Source organism: Lissotriton helveticus, chromosome 4_1 (genome assembly GCF_964261635.1).
Source record: "Lissotriton helveticus chromosome 4_1, aLisHel1.1, whole genome shotgun sequence".
NCBI classification, from domain to species: Eukaryota; Metazoa; Chordata; class Amphibia; order Caudata; family Salamandridae; genus Lissotriton; species Lissotriton helveticus.
Genome location: NC_136063.1, coordinates 1,617,977,491 through 1,618,004,157, shown reverse-complemented (window position 1 = coordinate 1,618,004,157; position 26,667 = coordinate 1,617,977,491). Strand labels below are relative to the sequence as shown.

At 44.8% G+C, this 26,667-nt stretch overlaps 1 protein-coding gene across 5 annotated transcripts in view; it reads left to right on the top strand.

Annotated features, from left to right (window-relative positions):
• The window catches only part of BBS9 (Bardet-Biedl syndrome 9), a 1,968,820-nt gene that overhangs the window by 719,359 nt on the left and 1,222,794 nt on the right, over positions 1–26,667 (top strand). For all 5 annotated transcript variants that reach the window (XM_078688232.1, XM_078688235.1, XM_078688233.1 and 2 more), the window contains one exon: positions 21,812–21,916. In XM_078688232.1, coding sequence (XP_078544358.1) covers positions 21,812–21,916 — 105 coding nt within the window. The remainder of the gene's footprint in view (positions 1–21,811; positions 21,917–26,667) is intronic.

The following is a 26,667-nucleotide window of genomic DNA, read 5'->3' as shown; positions in this document are numbered from 1 at the left end:
AAGTGCATCAAAGTGCCAGTGAAAGCGGACCGTTGGGAGATATATATATATATATATATATATATACACATATATACATACATACATACATACATACATACATACATACATACATATATATATATATATATTACCTACTGGCGGTCGCCAGTAGGTATATATAGTTAGGATTTTTTTCCTATGGGATTTTTGAAAATTCTATGTCGAATAACTTTGGCGTTTGAGGACGGAATTGGCTGAAATTTTCAGGAAAATGGCACACTTTGTTTCTGAGCAACCCCTGAAAATGTGGGGGGGTTTCGTCAAGGGGGGGCCGAGAAAAAAGGGGGGTCCCAAAACGCATTTTTCCCATGCAATTTTCCATAGGGCGGTTGGACTCACTTTTAGCTCGAACGGCTGAATGGATTTCCACGAAACGTGGCAAAATTGTAGGGACTGGTAGCCCGATGTGCCTTTGCTAGGTCTCAATATATGCGGTCCATACGATTTTGAGAAATTAAGGTTAAAAAAAATATATATATCTGTAAGCGCGCTCCGGGCAGCGCCCCGGTTTGCGTACCTGACGCGTAACGGAACTTCGCGAAGCGAAGCTGATTGGCTCTCCGGTGTCTGTCAACATTCTGTCAATGATAGACTTTTCAAATATTGTATGTTTATTGATTGTTCGTTTTGTTGTTTTTTTTTTGTGTTTTTTTTTTGTGATTGTTTTTCAAAATTTAATAGAACGTCTAACATTTGAGTGTCCGAAATGTCCTTATTTTGAGTGAACATAACTTGCAACATTTGAGTGTCTGAAATGTCCTCATTTTGAAGGAGGAAATCTACAGATTGTACACATTGTAGTAGTTCATGGTCCTGTGATTCATCCATGAATTCAATGTCATTTGGTTCAATGTTTTCTTGATTGGTCTCTTCAAGGACAATTTCAAATGACACTTTTTGTTCTCCTTCCATTTTGCCTGAAATTTTCATAAAAAAATATATATATCAGTAGAGATAGGGCACTGTTGGGATTTATTTAACAGTGAATTTATCTTTGGGCAGTGTATGGTATCAGACTGGTAGTAGAAATATAAAAATGTGTATGTGATGAAACCTTAGTAAATTCATAATTATACAAAACAAGCCTAAATCCATCCATAACTAGAATTTATATAATAACTCATTTCTTTAACCCTCAGTTTCCTGCCTTTGCTACTTCCCTCATTCCTTTCTCTATTACTTACTTACTCTACTCCTTCCACTCCTTTTCTCAGTCCCTCTGTTCTCATAGTTCCTCACTCCTGTTCACTCACTCCGTCTCTATTACTCTCACTGTCTCTGACTGATCACTCTTTCACTACTTGTTCATTATGCTTTCTCCCTGTAGTTCAAGCACACTAAGGGGCATATTATCAACACAAGCGATAAAATTATCGCTGCTTTTATCGGCAGAAAACTGCTGCAAAAGCGGCTTTACCTGCAGTTTTCTGCCGCAAAAGCGGCTTTAGCGGCAGTTTTCTGCCGATAAAAGCAGCGATAATTTTATCGCCTGTGTTGATAATATGCCCCTATGTTATTTACATTTCTTTGCTGTTTCAATCATTCCTTTTCTGTCACTTCTTCTTTTCTGCTTTCTGTTTTTTCTCTCTGTTATTCCACATGTTTTAACCTTAGTCACTATCATACATCTTGTTTTATTCCTATTTACTTTTGCTCACTGTTTTCTTAACACTTTCCCTCAGGATTCTTCTTTTAGACCGGTTCTATCCCTACCTCTTATTCCACATCCTTTACTATTTTTCTTCTTATTTTGAACATTCACTCACATTCTCTAAGAAACTCTTGTTTATTATTCTTCTACTCTCTTTTTTTTCTTTCACTTCCTTATCTATTTTGTTTTTCACAATTATACCCTCTTCCATCTTTTCTTCGGTAAACAGATCTATTAAACAGTATCTCTGTGTTACTCCCTCTAGCTGTCTTTCTTTTAACATTACTCTCTGTTTCCTTCCCTTATACTTACTCTTCTTTTTAAAAAAACCGGGAAGCGAATCAAAAGAAATAGAGGTTGCCAGAGTGCTAAACATTCTAGCAATTTTTTATACAGGGGAGGTAGTTCTGAAAATAACTTTTCTTTAAATTATTTTTGTTGTTTTATATTTTTTTTATTATTTTTCTGAACATTTTTTTACTTTTTTTGTATTTTGTATTTTTTTTTTTTTAAAACCTTTATTTGTACAAAAAGGATATACAGGTCAAGGCCTACAACCAAACTGGCCGGCCACAATTCGAAAATCAGACGAAAAATCCAAAGAGAGCAATACAGAATCAAGCAGAATGGAGCATGAGCAATATAATCTTAAAAAGGGGGAGAAGGAGAAAGGAAGTACGACACGGCCTGCAAACAGGAGCAAAGAAGGTTAATTTTATAATATAGGGATAAGGGGCATGACAGGCTTAGTGACAACATAGAAGGATCCGGAGTCCCCAAATAAACCATTGGCAACAAAGAGGGGAAGGGGCCATAGTACAGGAGTGTCAGCACTGTATACATCGATATGAAAAACAGGTACAGTAAATACAATCAATATGCAATGATTAAGAACTTCGTCGGCCCACCACCCATAAATACAGCGGAACCAGAACCGAGGGGCCGGAGGAGTGACTTCACCAAACCCAGCCCATCATACGAACCTAGGAAAAGAAAAGAAGGGGGGGGGGAAGGGGGAAGGGAAGGGAAGGGGAGGGAAAAAAAAGAAGAAAGGAAAAGAAAAACACAGACGAAAGAAGGAGTGCCGCGCAGAAAAGCATCCCGTAGCGAGGGATACAGAAGAGAGCAGGAATATTAACAACGAGGGGGGTACGGGAGTCGCGACAGGAAGCAACAATTATAAGAAAAAGAACAGCGACAGGACAGACCCCACCGCAAACACGCCCCAGAAGGCAGGACAAACGCAGCACTCCAATAAAGAAATACAAAAGGGCCATAGAACTGAGGGAAAAAAAACCATCATAGAAAACCCACCCCACCCAACCCACCCTGCACCCCTGCAGAAGGCTACGGCCTACCCTCCAAACAGCGTGCCTGTCGCCCTAAACCTGAACCCGAAATACAGTAGAGAAAAGAGAGAAAAGGAATAAGGAGACAAAAAGAAGAAGAGAAAAAACAAAGAAACGAACGTGGGGGAGGAGCAAAAGGGCAGAAACAAATACGGTCGGCCACAGCCCTCCGCCCAACCATAAACATACAACATGGAAACCAGAACGTCACGATCTCGAGCGCCATAAAGACTAACAGAGTGTCTCCCACAGCGCCATGAATATAAACAACCGCGCCATGAATCCGTACACCAATAATCCACCGGGAGCCATGCGTCTCACCCCAATCCTTTCTTAACCACAATTCCCACCCGCCACATGACAAATTGAAGTGACAACACAATGCGAGGCAAGCACACAATTGAAAGAAAGTACGAGCAAGACGTAGACCAGGGAGGGCAGTTGATCTGCAAGTAGACAAAAGTGCAGATAGGTAGTTCGAATGTCTCAGCAATAATAACGCAAACAGCAAGAAATAGGAGGCCAGTCTCGTAGATCGGAAAAGCAGTGGTGTACTTGCAAAGGAAATAAACAACCCCATCAAGGCAGCAACAGGAAGCAGTCCACCATAGTTCTCCGGCATCCGGGGAGGAACGGGCCTCCGCTCCACATCCAGGTCCCCCAACTCCAACCACTGAAGAACAGGAAGTTCCAAAGCCACCGGTCCACAATCCCGTTGACGAACAGCGGCAGCAAGCTTCATGGCGACCGAGGGGGGGTGAGGCAGCGGCATCATCGGGACAAGAAGGGGTCTTGAAGAGGCGTCCACCCAAAATGGCGGCGGATCGCAACGAGTCTCCAGGGGCACCGGGGGCCAAGGACGCGCGCCAGGATCGCAAGGCACAAAGAACGGCTCCAATAGTAAAGTTTCGTGCACACGTCCCAGCCCCCGTGCAATACAATGACCCAAGTCCGCCATCACGAGGAGATCGACAGCCCAGATCTTCGGCAGCCATTTTATAAATTAAGCCTCCTCTCCACCCTCGGTAACTCTCGGGACAGTGCACAAATGCAGGACTTTACAGATGTCTCGGGGGCCCGGCAATAGCGGCCCTGGCACAAAGAGGAGCACCGCCCAATACGGGAAGCCGCTTGTACCACCACCGGCGCTCCCCACGATTAGAGTCGGAGCGTGCGGGGCCAGGGCCGCCGGACGGAGCAGCGGCGGAGGGTCCCCTGCACGCGGTCAGTCCCCGGAGCACCGCGCCCCGCACAGCCTCACCGCCACCAAGGCAGGCCCGGATCAGGGCAACCGGGATACTCGCACAATGGCTCTCACCAGCGGTTCACTCTCTCGGCCGGGGCCTGTGGTCTCAACAACGCCTGGCCGGATCACATAGGCGAGGCCCCGGCCGCAGCCCCACGGAGGCCCCGGTCCCTTCGGAGGGGCACAACTTTGGATTCTCAGCTCGCCGGAGCTTCCAGATCAGATGGTAAGTGAGAGCGAAACGTCGCGATCATAATTCCTCGAAAACGTGTCGTCTTTGGACAGGATATGAATCAGGATCTACGGGTCAGGCCGAAGGGCTGACGGAGCCGAACTAAAAGGCGACCATCACGCTCGCGAGCTTGGCTCCTCCCCCCTTTTTTGTATTTTTTGAACGATTTAAAAAAAATTGTTTTTTTTGAGGGGGAACAACGAAAAACAGGCATTAGAAAGGGCTCAACAGGAGCAATTTTTTTTTATTTTTTGCGGCGTTTTGAGCACTTGTGGTTTTCAAATGCTCTGTTTATCAAATTGATACTCATATTTGCACATGAGAGTAGGTCACCACAATAAAGGCACACTATCTTCATGTGCACAAAATTCTGTTGGATGTTTGGGACCGTTTCCATCGCCTCTGGTCCCGACAGAGTTACCTGTGCCGATGTACTGGCCACAGGAGTTGGTGGGTTGTCTTGGAGGTGACGCATCTCTGCAACGCTGTAATTCAGTGGATGCCACCTCTGCATATGACGGTGCATAGTATAGTTACCATAACTATACTTTTTGTCTGTACCTCTAAATAAAACATCTTTACAAATGAGGCATGTCACATGTCGGGCATTCACTTTTTTTTGGCCTCGAGGAAAAGAATAAAACTGCCAAATAAAACTGTCTTTGTGGTGGGATTTCCGGGGCTCTTCACGTAAGAACTGCCTCCTCTCTACTTCCTCTTCCTCTTCTTCTTCCTCTTCCTCCTCTGGGTTGGGAAGGAACTGTGGAGGTGGTCCTTCCTTCCTAGGTGGTTGTGGTGGTGGTGGGGGTCCACCAGCTGCAGCTACTACAGATGCCATTATTTTAATAAGCAAAAACAGGTCTTCCTCTCACAAAGATGAAAGTCAGAGTGAGGAAAGAAGGTGGGGTCTTTCATCATTTGGGAAAAAAAAATTTTCTAAACCAATGAAAAGTGTTATTTTTAGGTCACATGACCTAGCCTTACATCATTAGGAAACCAAAAGTGAAATGAACCAATAGAAAGTTTTGTTAACAAGTCACATGACCTGTTACGCTTACGTTACGCGCTCCGCGCCCCGGATCGCTTCCGGGGAGCTGCGCTTCGCGCCTCGGTTCGCGCTCCGGAGCACTTCCGGGTGCGCTAACGCGGCGCGTCATAAGACTCATTACGCGGCAACGCGATACGTCGCGCTTACGCAACGCGTCACGATGTTGTTTTCTAACGCGGCAGTTGCGCAAACGGAACGTTTACCGGTTCGCGGACCGGGTCGCGGCACCAAATTAAGCTAACGGGAAGCTAACCGGTGCGCGGACCGGTAGCGAAACAAAAAAAATATATATATACATAAAAAAATTATATTAAAAACATATAAAATATATTTTTCGATTTAAAGAAGAATACATTTTAAAGCTTTTGATATTTGCTATTAAAAAACCATTGAAATTAACTGAAAAAACCATAGGTTATAGACCATATATAGGGGGTCATTAGGATCGCGGACGGACTTGAGTCCGTCCGCGACCCCAGAGCAGGAGGGAACCTCCGCATGGCATGCGGAGTTCCCTCCAGTGCAATTAGGATGTGACCGCAAGGGTTGCGGTCACATCCTCTATTTATAACATTGCGGCGGGTGGAGCTTCAAGCTGCACCCGCCGCAATGTTAAAAATGCACGCATTGCATTTGCATGCAGTAAGAGGCAGGCACCGCGCGGTGCCTGCCGCTTTCTGCATGCAAATGCAGGGGGGTACCATAGGTACCCCCCATGTGCACCCCCCACCCCCCCTTCACCTAGGGGGCCCGCAACGGGCCCCCGCAGTGAAGTTCCGTATGTTTTTCCACGGCGGAAAACCCGCCGCGGAAAGGCATACTTTACGGGCCATCCTAATATGGTGGACGGTGTCTGACAGACACCATCACCATATTAGAGCTTTTCCGCCGCGGTTGTAAGCCAGCCGCGGCGGAAAAGCTGCGGACGGAAACCAGGACCCACCAGCCATCCTAATGTGGCGGTGGGTCTTTGGTCAGTCCGCTGCGGTTTTCCGCATCCTCTGGGCCGGCGGTGCCTTCCGCCGGCCCCGAGGATGCGGAAAAACCGCGATCCTAATCGGCCCCATAGTTAGGAATTAGCATTTACAAAACCTTGAAAATTCACTGAAAAAACCATAGGTTATAGACCATATATAGTTAGGAATTAGCATTTACAAAAGCTTATTTTACTCACACAAAACCATTGAAAGTCGCATATATAGTTAGTTGCACTAACTATATATCGCGCACCCGCAATCCACTGCTGATCATGTCACATATTACATCATTCATGACATGGTCAGTGACATCACTGATGACATCACTGATGACATCTCAAATGACATCACTGATGACATCACTGATGACATCTCAAATGACATCACTGATGACATCACGGATGACATCTCATTTGACATTACTGATGACATCACTGATGACATCATTCATGTGATAATACGATGAACCTCTTCAGACTCTAATATAACCTTAGATACACTCAGTGTAAACAGACACTCACAGACTGTCACTCATCCATGAAGTTACACACACACCTAGTCAGTCATGCAAAGAATCAATCACACCTCCATTTTCTCAACTATACAGTTATACACACCTTACTTATTCAAACATATACTAACACATATTTACTCTCTTATACACTCCTGGATACAAGTTCACAATGATCCATACAGCCACTCACACATTCACTGGCTCTTATGCACAGTTATTTATATATGTCAACTCTTACATGTACTGTGTTTTACATATGTACTTACTTTGACATGTAGCACTGAGATATCCATTCACTCACCAATACACTCATGCACACAGTCAACCGCCCATACAGCTGTTTCCACATGCACTTTTGGACCCATACATCTAGTGAATCAACTGCTCACACATATATGCACAGAGTCATACACCTCCCAGCCACCCACACACACACTCAGTCTCCCATACAAATGCTTGGGCAACCAATCAATAACCCATATAGTTACTCATATAGCTAATGATCAACACATGCAGCAGATTACAGAACAACAGACATAATGATGCACAAATTAAGACAGTTTAGTCACTAACCCATGCACTCAGTGAGACACATTTAATCACTCACTCATACAGTCAGTCATGCACCTACTAAATCCTTCATCCAGACACTTATAAATCCACTCATTCTTCAATATGTAAGACATATTTTAACTTTACAGAAACATACACTCACTGGATGTAGTCATCAGTGATGTCATCAGTGATGTCATTTGAGATGTCATCAGTGATGTCATCAGTGATGTCATTTGAGATGTCATCAGTGATGTCATCAGTGATGTTGTTGAAAATTAGTACGTTTTGGTGAACATTATCTGCGCCATCTTGCCTCTTCCCCTGATGCCACACTTTTGTCGTGCGCGCCCGCCATTTTAAGATGCCCCGATCAGAACGAACCCTTTTGCATGCCGCTGGCCCCTGACATAGCCCTTTGCCTTCGCTAAGCCTGCACGCTGACCACCCCCTGCTTGCACCTGCCTTGAGTCATAAACCCCTCTTCGGCGCTGCTCTGCCCCAGGCCCTCATCCTGTTCCCAGCGCGACACCTCCCTGCTTTCCTTTCATGATCTCCGGCCCTTAGATGCAAACCCCCTTTTTCCCCGTGTGCCCGTTTTGTCCTCCCCGTTCCCAAGCCGACACCCAGCTCTGCCGATACCATCCTTGCCCCTCCCCGTACAATAGAAAGCTTCCCCCATCAAAGAATCCCCGGGTTGATCAAAGCCCCCACCCCATGAGACCCGATCAAACCCCCCACATTCCGTGAATCGGCGGATTATCCAGCTGCGCGATGCTCATCACCTGTTGTGACTAGGGTGGGGACTTCAACTGTAAATGTGTATGGGAACGGGCCCAAAGGGGAGTTCCGAGAATGTCTTTTCCGTACATCAAAGCTTTAACATGTATGTGTAATCTACAATAAAGTCATAAATGTGTGTATAAGAGGCCAGGCCTCAGGAATACAGTTAGAGCACCTCAGAACGATACCTTCTGTCCGTTTCGTTGTGTTCTCCTCCGGAGAGAATAAAAAACCTTGTTTCCTGCTTTCCAGTCTCCAGCGCCTGCCTCTTCATATTTTTAATAACTAGAGGGTCACAGAGGCAATACCGCCGGGCAAATATCGATTGTCCCCGACCCGATTGAACTTTTTACAATTGGCGTCCCAAGCGTGGGGCCCATCAGCGACTCGTGGATCCAGTGGGAGAGGTCCCGACGACAGAGTGAACGACTGCAACGATCGGGAGAGCTCTTGCCCAATAGACCCTCGTCTGGCAGCCGATCATCCGAACTTCACTAGTTCCGAACAGACCTCTCTCGAGTGATCTACGGTCCTGACTGGGAACCATCAGGAGTGCCGTGAGAAATACGAGAAAAAGAGGACGATCGGGCGCTGGATTCGGAAGACAAGAAACTGTCCACATGGTCCGGGTAAGGTCGTGTTGCCACGACAAGTTGCGAAAAAATTTGTTTGATTGCTTGATTGTTCAAAAATACTAGTATTGCTTGTTTTATTTTTATTTTTTTTTATTTTGGAGATTCACTGTCTGCAAACGGAGAAACAACAGGCTCTCTCTCTTTGCAAGCACTGGAGGATAGGTAGGGTAGCAGCCGTGCTTGTTTTCTTTCTCCCCCACTTAATAATTGCTTGAAACTGAACTGTTGTTCGCAAAAATATTGTTTCCTGGAGATTCCCTGTCTGCAAACAGGGAAGTGACCACCCTTTTTGCAGATAGTGAAAAGGGTAGGTAACGCAGATCTTTGCGGACCTACTCATTCTCCCCATTGTTATTTATTGGTCTTTTGGTTTTTGGTCCATGAGGTATTCACTGCCTGCAAACAACGTAGAATAGAAATATTCTGTCTAGTCTTTGCACCTAGTGATAAGATAGGCAGTGCTGACTTTTTTAGTCCCTCGTTACGAGCCGTCATGTCTGTCTTCTCCCCACTGATAAATAGCCTGTTTAGCCCGGACCGGGTGTTAGAGGTGGACCATATAGCTCCACTAGAAGGCACCCCTAATAAGGACATGTTCATAAACTATGGGTTAGTCACCATAGCTTATAATAAATTATGGCACAGGTATACCGAAGAGAGTCAAGACAAACAGTGGCCACTGGCAGGATCCTTTGACCTTGATAAAATAGAAACGTTAGAAATAGCCCTTCGAAATAATAAGACAACGCCAATTATGCTCGACAGTCTCGGTATGTGGCGCAGAGAGGCTATGCAACGACTGAGAAAAGACGAGGACAAACAAAGTAGAGAAATATACCGACAGGACAACCCCAGGACACCGCTACCCACGACTTATCCCCCGACACTATGCAAAGGACGACCAGACTTAGGGTCAAACCAATGCGCTTTTTGTAGGTATGTCGGACACTGGAAAGCCCAATGCCCGACTCTACTGAGCGTGAGTAAAGGCAAAGGGCCGACAAGAACGACAGACCGACAGTACGAGAAAAGGCGCGAGACAAAGAAGAACCCGACTTACATAGACAGACCAGACAGAACTACCACGTTTGATTATGCCCGATGGCACAGATTTCGCCAGGAAAATCTCAGCGGCATGCTCAAGTTCTCCTAGGTCGGGCAATGTCAAGACGGGAACCCAGCCTCGTTTAAAATTCACAGACGGAAAGAGATAATTATGACCAATAACTGTTTTTATATTTGTCTTGGGTCTTTGTATGTCGTACTTGTACTGTCCCCCGTCTGAGTTTGTGTGTATGTAATGTACAAATCTGCGTCATCCCTCTACACGTGTTTCCGTGTTACTCGACCTCTGTTAGCAGAAACTTAGCATAAAAGCAACCTGGAAAGAAAGAAATGGTAAAACAAAATCCGTAGACCATTAATGAACTTGAACTTTTAATTTAACACAACAAACAAGGAATAATAACGATAAACTGTAGAAAATGAAAGTCAAACAGAACATTCGCCCCCCCCCCATTCTGGAACCTTCCAAAGTAGGGCAGGGTTACGGCTACGCCCAACCAACGGCAACCCATATAAGGCGAGCCCGGCCGCCAACTCTTGGTCAGGAAATCTTAACGTATGGGGGAGCCGGAGGAGAGGCAGGAGCCCGCAGCCTGGGCATTTGCAGGTAGTCCCGCCACATGTCTCCTTGGCCGGCCGCAACGGGCCTGGAAAGACTAAGGTAGTCCCGCCACATGTCCAGAGGAGAACGAGGCACCTCTTCCTTTTCTCTTCCGTCACAGCCGCAGCAGTCCTGGACGGCGGGATGTCCTGCACGTACCTCCACAACAATTTGTCCAAGTTGGGCTGGGAGGGAGAGGCGACGCGGACGAGCCTCTCCCACCTCCACCGATAGGAGGTTTCCCAGCCCCCGGCCCGACGCCGAACACCCCCAGTCAGGCGATGGTGCCAATACTTCCACAGCACCGAACGTACAATGGTGGCACCCCAGTACTTGCGCAGCACCGAACGTACAATGGTGGCACTTGGGGAACACCGGATGTGGAGAGACCTTCATGCGGGGCGATGAAAAGGAGCGGCATGGAGTGCACCGGGAGAAGGAGACGATGTGAACGAGTCTCCCTCGCCCCCCCCAGGTGGGGGCATCACAGCTGCACCCCAGCTGAACGTCCCGCTTACACAAAACAGGGACCTCTTCCTTTCACTCCGAAGGATCTCTTCCATTCTTGCAAACTCGACGAGAGTGGCCCCTGTAGGGCCTCAAAATGGCGTCTGGATCCGCTGGAAGGCGGGCCCCGGCCGCTAGAGTAACTTTGACCAGCCATATAACTCGAACATTTGTCCCATGGAGCACGAGCCCCCATCTCCGACAGCATCTCCGCAGCCTTGAAGATCATACAAAGGTCCCCGGCGGAACCTTCGGCCTTTGCAGGTTTCCGGTAAGGGACGGCTGCCTTGATCGCCAACGAAACAAACATGACATTGCCACACCTTCTGTTAGCGTGAATTCTAGACCTGCCGAAAAGGACTCTGGTCCAAACTGCCAGTAATGGAAACATTTCCCCCTGATGCTGCTTCCGGACTGTGCCGGCCCCGCCCAAAATGGCGCTGGTATCAATCGGAACTTACGAACACCTCGTGGTGTTCCTTCGCACTAATATAAACTTGATGTTCTGAGATTTTATATGATCCTTTGTACACTTGGCTAGAAAAGACAAGGAGAACTCACACGACGAACAGTATGAAAGGATCCCCGTTACAATGTTGATTACAAATGTACAATGTATTATATTTTTATAACTGATGTAAACCTCATTTACGACGCTCACGTACGGTATGCATATAGGAAAATAAATGCCCCCGAACCCCCAACCAATTAATAGACGTTTTAGTTACTTACAAATGAACGAGTAAAACTTTCCGATGTTTTTATTGCTGCAAGCGAAACCCCCCACTGTATGCACTTTAGCCATTGCCACGACCGGCCAAATACGACCGCACCCTCATAATCCATATGCTGAAATGATTTTGCAAAATAAAGTCTTTGAAACTATGGACGGGTATTGCATGCTTTATTTTAAAAAAATGTGGGATCGGTGGGAAAGTTTTTTTCTGTGCACCCTACTCTGCTCTCTCTTTAAGGTTAAAGGAAGATGGTTACCCAGCCCTGGAGGACGGATCGGATCAACAACACGACACTCCGCCTTCAAAGTACGCAACTGACCCATGAACTCTCGCGTAGAGGAAGACCTTGACTTCCAAGGATGGGTAAAACGAACGGTGTAAATGAGGGAATGTAAAAGGAGGGAGAAATAAAATAATGTAAATATTATAAAGTACCACGTTCCAAAGTATCAGGGGCCCAAGAACCGAAAAACCTTAGAACGCCACAGCGTTGAAAGAGGTTTAAGGACCCCGATAGTGAGATACATCCTTTTGACTAGATACCTCGCACTAGGCACCTCTGGTTTCCTTTTTTACGTTTCCCCGCACACGACCTATATGAACACACTACCCCCCCCTCGACTCCAGAAACCATATCCCCAGGGACCCTGCCCCGAGGAGGAAAGACGAGTAAGAAGGTAAGTAAAGGACTTATGAATCCATGTATTTGAATGTGCGCGAATGCTGTCTCCCACCCCCCCCCCTTTTTTTCCTCCCTCTGCAGGTTACATCAGAGATTACAGCCGAGGTGTGGCGAAGATCCGAAACCTTGCCATGTCTAATGCACGAAACGGACTAGCGCCGCAAGGTGGCGTCTAAGCATGCCTGCAGACTACTCACGTACCGAACAAACCCGAAAAATTAGCACAACCCTGATACAAAGTGATCACCCTTAAACCAGACCGGACGAATGAACCCATGTCACGTATGATGCGAAACTATGAGGGAATGTGTGTGTGTGACTGAGGCGTCGACCCAACTGGTCGAAGGACCGAGAATGCGAGAAAGTGCGACAAAATGGTACCTCCTTTCTTCTTTCCTTCTTCTCAAGGCGCGTCCCCTCTACCCTGTCTAATGCTCAAACTGCATGATTACAAAATCCTAACGCAGACCCGCGAATGCCCTTTACTGTGTAATGCACTAAATAGCCTTTCTTGAATACACTGCCACCCTCTCTGTTGCACGTGTACTATTTAGCCTGCCGTTGCACTCTCACTCTCTCTCTCTCTCTCTCTCTCTCTCTCTCTCTCTCTCTCTCTCTCTCTCTCTCTCTCTCTCTCTCTCTCTCTCTCTCTCTCTCTCTCTATTTCTGCACTCCCACTCTTCCGAGTGGTTAGCCCCGAAATTGGCAGACTGCCACCCCTAGCACCCCACCTAATTGGCTTCAAATACCGTCAGTATTTGCACAAAAACTTGTCTTTAATACAATCACCCTGAGACCGCGTCGTTACCTCTCCTTTTCCGCTAGAAGTCAATGAACCCAGGTGGGGCCGTAAGGGAAAGGACAGGTAAGACGACAGAGGTTCCCTAATCTGACCCGAAATAAGGGAACTACATGTCAACGGCTCCTATAGTATAAAACAAGGACCTCAGAATACGCGACCCTCCCCTCCCCGAATTGTCGCAATACCCAAGCCGAAAAAATGATCACCCCCGTTACCTCCCCTGTATATGTCCCTGGTTGTTTCCCATAAAACCCCTGTCCTTCCTGATTAAGTAATCGGGCTGTAAAAGGTTACGTAGGATCCAGAATGATGTTTTACAAGGTTAACAGATTAGCCCAAGGTAAAGAAATAACCGAAATGAACCCCGTAGTAGTTTAAAAGCAGGATGCATCTATAGAAAGGAGATGTTTTAGTCATGTTCGTCTCTCAGCAAAATACCTGTGTAGTACCATGTTGATGACTCGCAGTACCCTTTGTAAATGTAAAACTCTAGAGAACAGCATATCTTCGCCAGGTTCGTCTCACGAAGGTGGGTCACCATCAGATGAACTGTCGTGAACTAATTATGAAGGAAAGTCATAAGTAAATCCAACAGGCCCGTCACCGGTCATTTCATATGCCAGTTGTGAGAACGAGCATTCTCATTCTTTGCCTGGAGCTGGGAGAGAAATAGACTTTTTGATTATCTCCATCTGCAAATTTTCTAAAGACTGTCTTTTCAAACTTGTTTAAGGGTACTGCTGTTGGAGGAGAGAAGGACCGGATGTGGGAGCACGAGGCCTGACTGCAGACTAAGGAACACCTGCGACATTAGCCAAGGCGAGACCACGACAGAAAAGAGCTGCAGGACGAGGCACTGTTTTCGACAGCATGAAAAGAAAGGGTCGACCTGATGCCCCTGCTCGACGTCCAGTGCCTGTCGACAAGTCCCCGCTCTCTGAATTCTGTCACACGCCCGCCTATTTGAAGTCTCTCGTTCCCCTAGTTTGTTCCCAATTTGGCCTTGCTCCATCCCCCTTTTTCCTCTGACCTACCCTATGGACTGTTTTGAACGCTCTTCTTCCATCGGAACTTTCTGACAATCACCTCAAAGGACACAGGGCGAAAAGGACCTTACCGACCAGAAACGCGAGGAAAGGGTCGTGCCCTGCAACGCAGAACTTAGAACAGAGCTGGACTCGTAGCTCCACCGCCGGTGCTCAACAGCGCCAACGAAAGACCACAAAGAACAATGAGAACTCGTAAAAATTCGAACATTTGACATCCACAATCACCGTTTTTGCTATGCCTCATTTCTCTCCCAGCCGCCATTGTATTGATCCTGCTCCAATCCGAATCTGAAATATGTAATAACCTGCCAGTTCACGTTATGATATGTACTTGCTGCTCGCTACAGAACCGTTTTTTGTATTACATTCCTATGACTTTCCTGCTGAACAAGTTTATCAAAGTTTATCAAATAGGCCCACCCCCTAAAAACTAGAAATCTCAAAATGTATTGTTTACAATTTTTTCATCTAGGGTTCCTACCGTTTTCCTTTCCATGCCCACCACAATAGACCCGAGTAGAAAATGAACCAGCAAGATGTCTTGAATATGTTAAAGGGAGGACTGTTGAAAATTAGTACGTTTTGGTGAACATTATCTGCGCCATCTTGCCTCTTCCCCTGATGCCACACTTTTGTCGTGCGCGCCCGCCATTTTAAGATGCCCCGATCAGAACGAACCCTTTTGCATGCCGCTGGCCCCTGACATAGCCCTTTGCCTTCGCTAAGCCTGCACGCTGACCACCCCCTGCTTGCACCTGCCTTGAGTCATAAACCCCTCTTCGGCGCTGCTCTGCCCCAGGCCCTCATCCTGTTCCCAGCGCGACACCTCCCTGCTTTCCTTTCATGATCTCCGGCCCTTAGATGCAAACCCCCTTTTTCCCCGTGTGCCCGTTTTGTCCTCCCCGTTCCCAAGCCGACACCCAGCTCTGCCGATACCATCCTTGCCCCTCCCCGTACAATAGAAAGCTTCCCCCATCAAAGAATCCCCGGGTTGATCAAAGCCCCCACCCCATGAGACCCGATCAAACCCCCCACATTCCGTGAATCGGCGGATTATCCAGCTGCGCGATGCTCATCACCTGTTGTGACTAGGGTGGGGACTTCAACTGTAAATGTGTATGGGAACGGGCCCAAAGGGGAGTTCCGAGAATGTCTTTTCCGTACATCAAAGCTTTAACATGTATGTGTAATCTACAATAAAGTCATAAATGTGTGTATAAGAGGCCAGGCCTCAGGAATACAGTTAGAGCACCTCAGAACGATACCTTCTGTCCGTTTCGTTGTGTTCTCCTCCGGAGAGAATAAAAAACCTTGTTTCCTGCTTTCCAGTCTCCAGCGCCTGCCTCTTCATATTTTTAATAACTAGAGGGTCACAGAGGCAATACCGCCGGGCAAATATCGATTGTCCCCGACCCGATTGAACTTTTTACAATGTCACTGACCATGTCATGAATGATGTAATATGTGACATGATCAGCAGTGGATTGCGGGTGCGCGATATATAGTTAGTGCAACTAACTATATATGCGAATTTCAATGGTTTTGTGTGAGTAAAATAAGGTTTTGTAAATGCTAATTCCTAACTATATATGGTCTATACCCTATGGTTTTTTCAGTGAATTTTCAAGGTTTTGTAAATGCTAATTCCTAACTATATATGGTCTATAACCTATGGTTTTTTCAGTGTATATATATATGTATATATATATATACATACATACAAGTAACTCCTTCCCAGCAAAGAAAAGGTAGAGGCCAGAGGGGGTTCAGCAGGAAAACACCTTTATTTAAAAATGCATTCAGTGAGTGGCGGCGAATGCATTTCGGCAGTCTTAGCCTTCGTCAGCGCCCTTCACTCACGATAGCCCAGTTGGAATTCAAGATGTTATGCTCCACCTATGTAGTGGTGACGACACTCCGCTCCTCCCCTGGCAATCAGCTCACCTGTTGAAGGCCGTTTGAATGTCCGAACTTCAACTCCCACCATGCATTATGTTTATGCTGGTGGGTCGGTGGTGTGGGGGCTGTTTGGTAAATCCACGGTTTCAGTGTCCATGAGCAGGCTGGGGCCGGCTCACTGTAGTCCCACGCATTCATAAACACCAGCGTCTCCTCCAGTCCCCTCGGGCCGCTACGACCATGTGAAATCGATTAGACTGTAAGTGCAGGGACAGCCATGATGCACACAACGTCCTGGAGGTAAGTACCCCCTTGCCGCACTGATCACACGATCCGCAGGGTGGACACCGGAATTCTCGATCCCTCAAGCAAAGAAAGCACTGAACTTCAGTGCCATGCCAGAATTATCCGGGTCTCTTGATGTAGCGGGGCCATCCCATCCGCGCTTCAGGCAAGGCGCGGAGAATATGCAAGTAACTCCTTCCCAGCAAAGAAAAGGTGTAGGCCAGAGGGGGTTCAGCAGGAAGACACCTTTATTTAAAAATGCATTCAGTGAGTGGCGGCGAATGCATTTCTGCAGTCTTAGCCTTCGTCAGTGCCCTTCACTCACGATAGCCCAGTCGGAATTCAAGATGTTATGCTCCACCTATGTAGTGGTGACGACACTCCGCTCCTCCCCTGGCAATCAGCTCACCTGTTGAAGGCCGTTTGAATGTCCGAACTTCAACTCCCACCATGCATTATGTTTATGCTGGTGGGTCGGTGGTGATGTAGCGGGGCCATCCCATCCGCGCTTCAGGCAAGGCGCGGAGAATATGCAAGTAACTCCTTCCCAGCAAAGAAAAGGTGGAGGCCAGAGGGGGTTCAGCAGGAAAACACCTTTATTTAAAAATGCATTCAGTGAGTGGCGGCGAATGCATTTCTGCAGTCTTAGCCTTCGTCAGCGCCCTTCACTCACGATAGCCCAGTCGGAATTCAAGATGTTATGCTCCACCTATGTAGTGGTGACGACACTCCGCTACTCCCCTGGCAATCAGCTCACCTGTTGAAGGTCGTTTGAATGTCCGAACTTCAACTCCCACCATGCATTATGTTTATGCTGGTGGGTCGGTGGTGTGGGGGCTGTTTGGTAAATCCACGGTTTCAGTGTCCATGAGCAGGCTGGGGGCGGCTCACTGTAGTCCCACGCATTCATAAATATATATATATATTTTTTTTTCTTTAATTAATTTTAAGACCAGTTGGTCTACACCAACATTCAGAGATGCTAATTAAAATGGTCAGATGGTGCTTGGATAATAATTTGTTCATGTTTGGCAAAGTCACATTTAGACAGATGAGGGGCACGGCTATGGGCATCTGATTCGCCCGGAGTTATGCCAAGCTTCACATGGGTTGGTGGGAGGAGCAAGTGCTCAGAGCCAAACATGCCAGGGAGTGGTCAGAGAATGTCATATTCTAGACAAGATTTATAGATGAATTGTTTATCCTGTGGAAAGTTTCTCAGTAATCGGCAAGATCGTTCGTGTTGACACTAAATGATAATCCATTGAACCTACATTTTACCAGTACAATCAGTAAATCCAAAGTTTGTTTCTTGGATCTTGAGTTATTCGTCAGTGACAACAAAGTACATACAAGAACACATAAGCAAAACCACAACAAGGAACTCGATTTGGCACTCTTGTAGTTTTCATCTACAGAAACGTAAGCAAAGTATTCAATATGCAGAACATCTAAGGATGAAAAGAGCAGTGAGCCTGCCTCCTTGAGGAAAGCTCAGACTCAACTGACAGAGAGTTTTACAGAGAGTGGATTCAGTATGCAAGTTCTAAATCAAGCTCAGGATAAGATGGAGAGCTTTACGAGAGAGTCACCTTTGTTATCTAAGAAGACAGGTGGGATTGAAAAAAGAAAGGATAAGGAAGAACTATGTATGATCACTGGGTACAATGTCTATCATGCAAAAGTGAGAAAATCCATGAATAGACATTGGCACCTAGTGAAGAGTGATTCTATTCCAGGTAGTATTATACCTCACAGACATATTTTAACATTCAGAAGGGCAAAATCCATGAGACGTGATTTGGTGGTGAGCAGTCCAGAGGTGACGGATATGGAGGAGTGGTTAAGGGATAGTCTGGGCTTTATCTAGTGCCAGAAATGTAAGGCCTGTAAACATGGTCTTAATAAGAAAGAGAGCAAATCCCCTTTACTGAAGAACCCATGGAAAATTCACGAATATCACTACTGCAGAAGTGGATTTGTAGTTTATATACTTCAATGCTCCTATCCCAAACTTTATGTAGGAAGCACTATCCATATGGCACACGTAAGAACCCTCCATCACCTTGTTCTGACTTTTTCTATCACGACATCTGTCATACTCACTTATTGCCTACGGGGAAGTCTTTTGCCCTTATTGCCATGAACACCTTCCTTTTTGGAGTTCATACACATGTGTGGCATCAAGAAGTCTACATTTTTATTCTTGCAAAGTCACTATGCGGTCTCTTTTTGTGTGATAATGACTCATCCACCTTTTGGTGGATTCCTTGTTACTTGAAACTTTTCCTAGGACATTTGGGTTTCATCCTCTTGGACTTCGTTTCCATGTTGGCTTTATTGTCCCCTCTGGAAATTCTCTCTGTGGACTACTCTTTTCATTTTGTTCTGTACGGTGGCTAATATCCTACCCTCAGGGGTTAGTCATTACACCTATGCATTATCATTTATTGCTGGGGTATTGTTTTTATAAAGAATATCCCCCTCTATTGTGTATATCACTTTTTAACCTAATTCTGGGATTTCTTCACCCATGTACCTTGGTATAATCAGGACTGTAGTAGTGTTGCCTTTACACTTTCATTAATGTTAATGTCACCCCACCGCCCCTCCTTTCCTGTGGGACGTTTTTTCCTTTAATCAACAATTGTTCTTCTTCTTTTGCTTGCATCCCTTCTGTTGCTTAGCTTTCCCTGCTTGGTTCAAATTTTGAACTCTTTCCCTTGTGGGTATTTAGTCCCTATTAGACTGTGTTTTACTTTCATCTGATCTTCAGTCGGCTTCTGCTCTGTCGGATATGCCTTACCGTTTGCGATAGGGCTTGATACCCTTTTCTAGACCTCCATGAGTTAGCCTCTTTCTCCCAGGCCTGCTTCTTGGCTGAATTATGCTCTTGTTTTTTTCTCTGTCTCTCGACATTTTATGGTTAGTACTATGTTGTTGATTACTCAGCCCATACTACTTATGTTTCTCAGCTTTAGGGAGGTTATAGCTTCTTCTATTATTTATATATTTGTATATGGAGTTTATTATATATGTATATAGCAGTGTATATATATTGTGTATGTCATTATATATGTGTTCATGCTACATTTCGTAACAAGGGCCTACGCATAGCTTACCTGGATGTACCCATCATTCTTATCTTGCAGTCTCAGCTTCACTTCGTGCCTATGTATGCACTAGCTCTTCTTTCCACCTCTATGGGTTCTATGCATTGAATGATCCCATCAGTGTCATTCTGTCTCTGGGACTTTTTTCTTAACACAAGAGTTGCTCATGTCAATACTTGTTCTTTGCCATTTGTTCGGTGGTTGCATTAATCCATAGTCCTCCACTGTAGATCTATTCTAAGGCTCCTTTCTCAGTGTCTCTCAGGACAGGTTTGCCTCTAATGCATTCGCTATTGCCTCTGGCCCTTGTACCCCAGCTGCCTATGGGTTCGGCTCTTGGCTAATTTTTTCTGTGTTTGACTGACTTAATGGCTTTCTAAGTCAAGGCTCTATAGCTGAGAGGCATTGGCTGTTGCCTTTGGGTTCCCACGTCACAGCCAACTATGGGTCAGATCGCACCCTAGGAGCGACTTAGTATTGTATTTATATTGAATATTGTCTATGGACACACTTCTGTTCTCTGCCATGGGTAGCTCTATTCCCATTTTTTCACCGTCTTTATTACTTTTCTTGTCTGTGATTCTTGCCACAATTCTTATGGTGAAGTGTATGCTCTTGCTTACCTAAGTTCCTAAGAGTATCTGATCTCATCTGTCTTATAAGACCCGCTGGTTCATATCAGGGAAACTTTTTGTACGATCAGTTTGCAGACCCTCCAGGATGCTGTTTCTTGGGTATCTATTCTAAGATAAAGATAAGGAACCTGCTGCTAGTCATCTCTAACAGATGAACATGTTGCTTACCTTTGGAAAAACGTATCTAATGAAGACATAGTCTAGCCTCAGATTCCTTACCGACCCACCTGTTCTCCCCATTCTGCAAACTGTTTCCATCTTACCTAAAAGATCCCTTTCTTTGTATTCTCATACCCTGCATTTCAACTTCGTAATTGTTAGTTCAAAGAGATATTTATCTTTTATAGCACACAGTTTCCAGAGCCAGTTTCTATGATGGCTCCTTGTTATGGCCTGTAAATAGACACAGAAGAAACTGACGTCAGGGTTTTGGGAAGGGGCATATATGGACTCCGGTGATGTCTCATACGTGGACGACGCCGGTATGGAGTCGCACAGCACCCTCTACCGATGCACAGGGATACTGCTTAAAAAGTTTCCGGATCCAGTCTGGCGCCTGAGGAGAATTCAAAGGTAAGGAATCTGCTGCTAGAATATCGGCCCGATTCCGATCTTGCTAGAAAAGCCATCTGTACGACTCGGATCAGGAGGGCTTTCTGAGCAAAACATGCTCCGGGAGTCAGAACGAGCAAGTACGATGCTGCTTTATGCTTACGGACTCGGTTCACTCGGGCTCCCATTGAACTCTATGGGAGCCCGTGTACAGATGCGTACCAGGCTTCCATAGCAGAAAAGGGGTGGGTGGGGAAAAGCGTAAACTCTGTGGCGGGCACACCATGGTTCCGGCCACACTGTGCATGCCTGGATCGGGGGAACCCATGGGCACACCCCGTGACAGATTAGAAGGGCCCCCGGTGAGTGGGGGCCTGCTATGGCCCCCCAAAGTAAGCTTCCAATAGCCGTACTTGCTCAATCGGAATTTGGCTCCATAGCATGGCACGATTGAGCTACGAACGAGTCATGCAGACAGGTTCAAGTCCCAGAAACGATTCGGTCAGCTTGTACGCAATCTTCGCATCGTACTTGGCAGTTCTGACCTGTGTACGGTTTGGTCGTAAACAAAGGCTACAAATCGGATCTGGGAAAGCGAAATCCGATTCGGAGGCCTTCCGAACGACATCGGAATCCGGCCCTATGTCGCTACAAGATAAGGCTCTACCTAAGGTAAGTAACATGTTTCTACGGAGATATTTTTGCATTCTCTGTTTTCACATTCTTCCCTTTTATGATCATATGGGCAAAAGCATGATACTTGCTAGGAAATAAAGTTTGCACTTTCATATTGCAATGTGTTCTGGTTCTTAGGTCAGCATGAGTTAACAATATATTTTGTCTGCTTTATTTCAGAACCAGGTATTTCTAAAAGTGTCAACGTGTCTGTTTTCCTCAAGGATAATTGCCCCCCAGCAGAGCTAGAAGGAAGTGCTGTCGTTTCATATAGCACACCCACAGGTGCGTGCCCTGAAGCCGAAAATGAGAATAATGTTTGCCCGTCACAATGCTTTAAGATTTATTTACAAAATTGTTTCATGTGTTTTTTATATTTATTTTGTGCGCTGGTGGCACCTGTTAATTATTTTACTTTGTTTTCAATCAGTATTTCAACACATACGGTATAACTCTTTTCCATCTTAATATTTTCAAATGTAATTCTGTCTGTCTCCCTTGCCTTCTTGTCATGGCAGCTTCTACAGACAAGTTATAACGTCTTTGTCTGGTGTTACTACGGTTGAACATAGGACATAGCTAGTTAATTTGTTTGGCGCATATTTTTTGGTTTGAATTGTATATTGTGAAAAGCCAGGCATAGTTAAATCCGAAACAAAAAGCAATGATGCTTCATAAAATACAATTTTAAAACACCCTAGTTATCAGTAATTATGTAAATAATGCTAACTCTCTGTGTTTCTACACAGATAACAAACTTTTAAAATGCGCATGAGGTATTTCCTATTGGGTTTGATTGCTCCACCAGCATAACACAAGTTTACGTTGAGCTGGGATGCACCCATGGTATATCCCCACCCTAGTGGAGCGTGGCAACTGCCTCCTCACAAGGATGTGTAGGTCAGAGCATTGGTGGCCTCTGATTTGGTATGCCGGATGTCAGGTTTTCTCCTTGATCGCTTCTGTCACAGGGCCTACCTGCTAAAATTAAAGGTTAGATTGCAAGTGCTTCCGTTCCTATTATCCATGACTCTTCGTGGTGCCTTGGCTGATCAGTTAAGGCCTATTTCATTGGCAGTGGTGTAAAGATTGAGACTAGGTACAATATAACTGTTGGTTCCGGAAATAGGTTTAACCTTAGTAAACTCGATAAACAGCTCTCAGAGGAAACTCAGATTCTAATAGATTTAGTAAATGGAGGATTGTGATTTAATTAAAGACAAGGAGGGTAACATTATGTATTACATCTATTATTTACTGCTCCAAGCAGGAAACACTTCCAAGTTCCATTAAAAGTACATTGTATGACTCATAAAGTGAACCATAACATTCAGTCCATAAAACCCCACATTATTCCATCTTCTCCCTCTGTTGAGACACACTCTCAGTTATCCAGCCAGTTCCTGTCTCTGGTGCTTCCTCAGCTACTCATTGATTTTCTGCAAAATAAAACAAGGTATCATATCCATAATAACAAACTCCTTTTCTAGTAGGACAACTGTTCAATCCTAACACTTTTCAACACTAACATCTTTCATCTTCTACAAATAACACTAGTTCTTTCAATCTATACAAACCGTTATATTTTTCATCATTAAGCTCATTCTGTTACGTCCCTTTCTCGCTTCAGTGCATCCTCCCAAACCCCTGGAAACACTTGCATCCTTGTCTTTAATAAAATCACGATTCTCCATTCACTGATGCTATAAGAATTGGCATGTTATGTCAAGACAGGAGGCTAGCATTATGCATGTTCAAAGCCTCTAAAAGTGAAACCTGAAACTTGGTCCACAGGTTTAAAACAGAATTTCCTGGAAACGTCTGCATTTCACTAATCTGCCACCTTCATTACCCCCTCCAACTGTGCTCTTGCTGCCAAAATTCTTGAAGCCATTGCTCCTCACACCAAATGTGATTTAAATCTATCAATGTCACACCAAACTCCTTCATAACTTTCTTCACCCATCTAGCAATAGTAACTACTGAAACCGTGTTATTCAGGTTTACATAAGAAATTAATACCTGACTCACACCTTCAATCCTGAACTCTTGCACCATTGATTCATACTCCTTCATGCAACCAACCACAAAAATTCTTGGATAACTTTCAAATTTTGGATAAAATATGGATTCTAATATAGTCTTGGTCCTTCTTCATTCCTCAAAAAACACTCCAAACCGGTTGATAAACCCTTCTGGTAATGATTAAAAGGGTGAACATCAGTCACCCTCCTAAAAGTAATTAAACAGAGCAAAGTTGCTTACTTCCATATCATCTTAAAGGTAAATGCTTTTTTTGGGCCAAGTTTCAAACAAATTTAAAACCATACTGACATCTCAAACATTGTCATCACGTGACTTTGGAGGCCTCCTCAAACAAATTCCTTTCACAACTCTACAAATCAAAGGACATTTCTCAATAGACAAACTCATTCAACAAATAATTGACCTGCTGTAATCATTGATCAATAGAAAATTAATCGTCCTATAAGAAAAACCCTTCGACGACAAGCCAACTAAGAAATTTGCACCCTCTACTTCATCACCTCCAAGGGATCCAATTCCCTTTCCAAGCACCAACAAACCCAAACATTATGTGCCCCTTTGTATCTTATCCTATATCCCAGTACCCATGATTCATTGAGACACTCTAAAGCTACCCCTGAATGACCAACAAATCTTCTGGAATTCCTGATATCTATCAAACTAGAAGGTTAAGCATACCCAATTTCACCAAAGGATGCTTCTGTCCTTCTATTCCTACCAACATCGCTTTGCAAGACTACATCAAAAAAGGAATTTCCACAGCCAACTCCATCACTGACGGATACCAAATCTGCATCACCAAATTAAGCGCCACCAATACTAATTGACATCTCTACCTCCTCACCTGGACCGTCAACCTCTCAATCTTCACAAAAGGAGGGAATGCATAATCTGTCAGACCCAGACAACTTTGAGTGAAAGCATCCAATTACACAACTCCTGGATCTAAAATATTTTTTCCTTCTGACAAGTTAGATAGGAAACAAAGTAATCCATTCTATTGGACCCAGACATGACTCTAGCTTTCAATAAAACATCTTCTCTTTACTTCCACTCTATGAAGTCTCTCAAATTGTGAGATTTCCAATACGCTACTAGATTTTCCTGCCCCGGGAAATATTGCGCTGTTCCATGCATCTTGTGCTCCTGACAAAACTCCCTTAACTCTTTCGCAATCTCTGACAGTTTCTTCGTCCTGCTCTCCCCTAACCTGTTTATATAAATAACGCTGTTATATTGTCCATCCTTACTAACACTGAACCCTCTTTCAACTTACTCTTGAAACTGCGAAGAGCAAACAGACCTGCATTCATCTCCAGTGAATTTAGGTGCTGCCCCCTTTCCTCCCAATTCCATCTTCCTCCAGTTTCTTGACCTAAACACATCGCTCCCCATCTGTAGTTGCTGGTATCTTACTCTACAACAAAATTTGGCACTGTACCAAAAACTGCTCGACTCTTCCATGTACCAAGATATTCCCCCCACCAGGTTCCTCCTTCATCTCCTCCTTGTCTCCATACCAAAAACTCTTCGAGAAACCAGATATCTTACAAAGCCCTGTAATGTAAAATCCCTGGAAAGACAGCCTGAATTGATGACAAAGGGAGACTAATATCACATGTAAGCTCTCTCAAAGTCCCTTCCTTCCTTCCCTTCAAATGACATACTTCTTTCTTTATTGTTTTTATTTTCCTGTCTGGTAACTGAAGCTCGACCTTCTCTGTGTCTTTTCTAAACCCAAATACTCCACTGACTGAAAAGGCTGAAATATCGACTTCTCTTCATTGACAATGAAACTTAATTCCTCCAAAAGCTTCTCTACCATAAACAGATGATTCTTCAACCCCCCCCCCCTCTTCCTGACTCATGAGAAGAATGTCATCCAAATATACTATCATTCTTACACATTAATCCATTAAGAAACCTACAACCAGTTTTAAGACTTTTGTGAAAGACCATGGTGCTGAAGAAAGTCCAAAAGGAAAACACTGGCACTGATAATACTGTCCCTGCCACCTGAACTGAAGATATCTCTGACTCTCTCTGTCTAGTCTATGGGTACAGCAAAATAGGAATCCTTCAGATCAAACTTTACCATCAAATCCAACTCCTGTAGAATGTCTGTCAGCACATGTACACCCTCATTTTGAAATATTGATAAGTATCAAAATTATTTAAAGACCTCAGATGTATTGTCTTTTTTCTTTACTAGAAATACCATACTTATAGCCTTTTCTCCCCCTCATCTATCTTTATAATGGCTTCTTTTTCTAACATCATTTGGCTCTCTTCTGCCACTACTTTTTACTGATCTTCATTGAAAACCAATTCTCATGGTTCTCTTCTCTGATATGGTCCATCTTCAAATTCTGTTACATGTCCTTTGACTGCTGCGATAACCCATAGATCCTGAGTTACTAACAAAATTCTTTTGCAAGGTGTCTTAATCTGCCTCTTACCTTTCCATGGGTAAACCCAGTACAATTGCTCATACTCACCTTGTAATGGAGAGGAGTGTCGTCCTCTTCCTCTGGAGGCTCATGTTCTTTCACCTCTACCTCTCTGGGGATAACCCCCCCTCTAGAATAATACCCTCTGGAGGATCCTTTCCCTTCATTGTAGTGGACCTTATAGATCCACAACTGGAAGTTTGCCCTCTCCTTCCAGTCCTTCAATATAAAGCATTCCAGCTGTATAGCTTCTGTTTTGAATGTTGTGCTTTATCCAAAGCAATTCACGTGGAGACATATTTATTAAGGGATCTCACCATCCCTTCACCCAAAAATAGTCTCTTCCCCTCTTCAGAGGACTCTTTTCATGCTAGAATTCCCAATTTTTGGCTTATTCGAATCAATACTGCCTTTCTCCTCTCAGCAATAATACTCACATTTGTGTTTCCTAGAAAGCAAATAGCCCTCTGGCGCCAACCATTGAGAAGCTCAATGTTTATGTAATTTTCTTTAATATTAAGCTTCCCCCACTTAATCAAA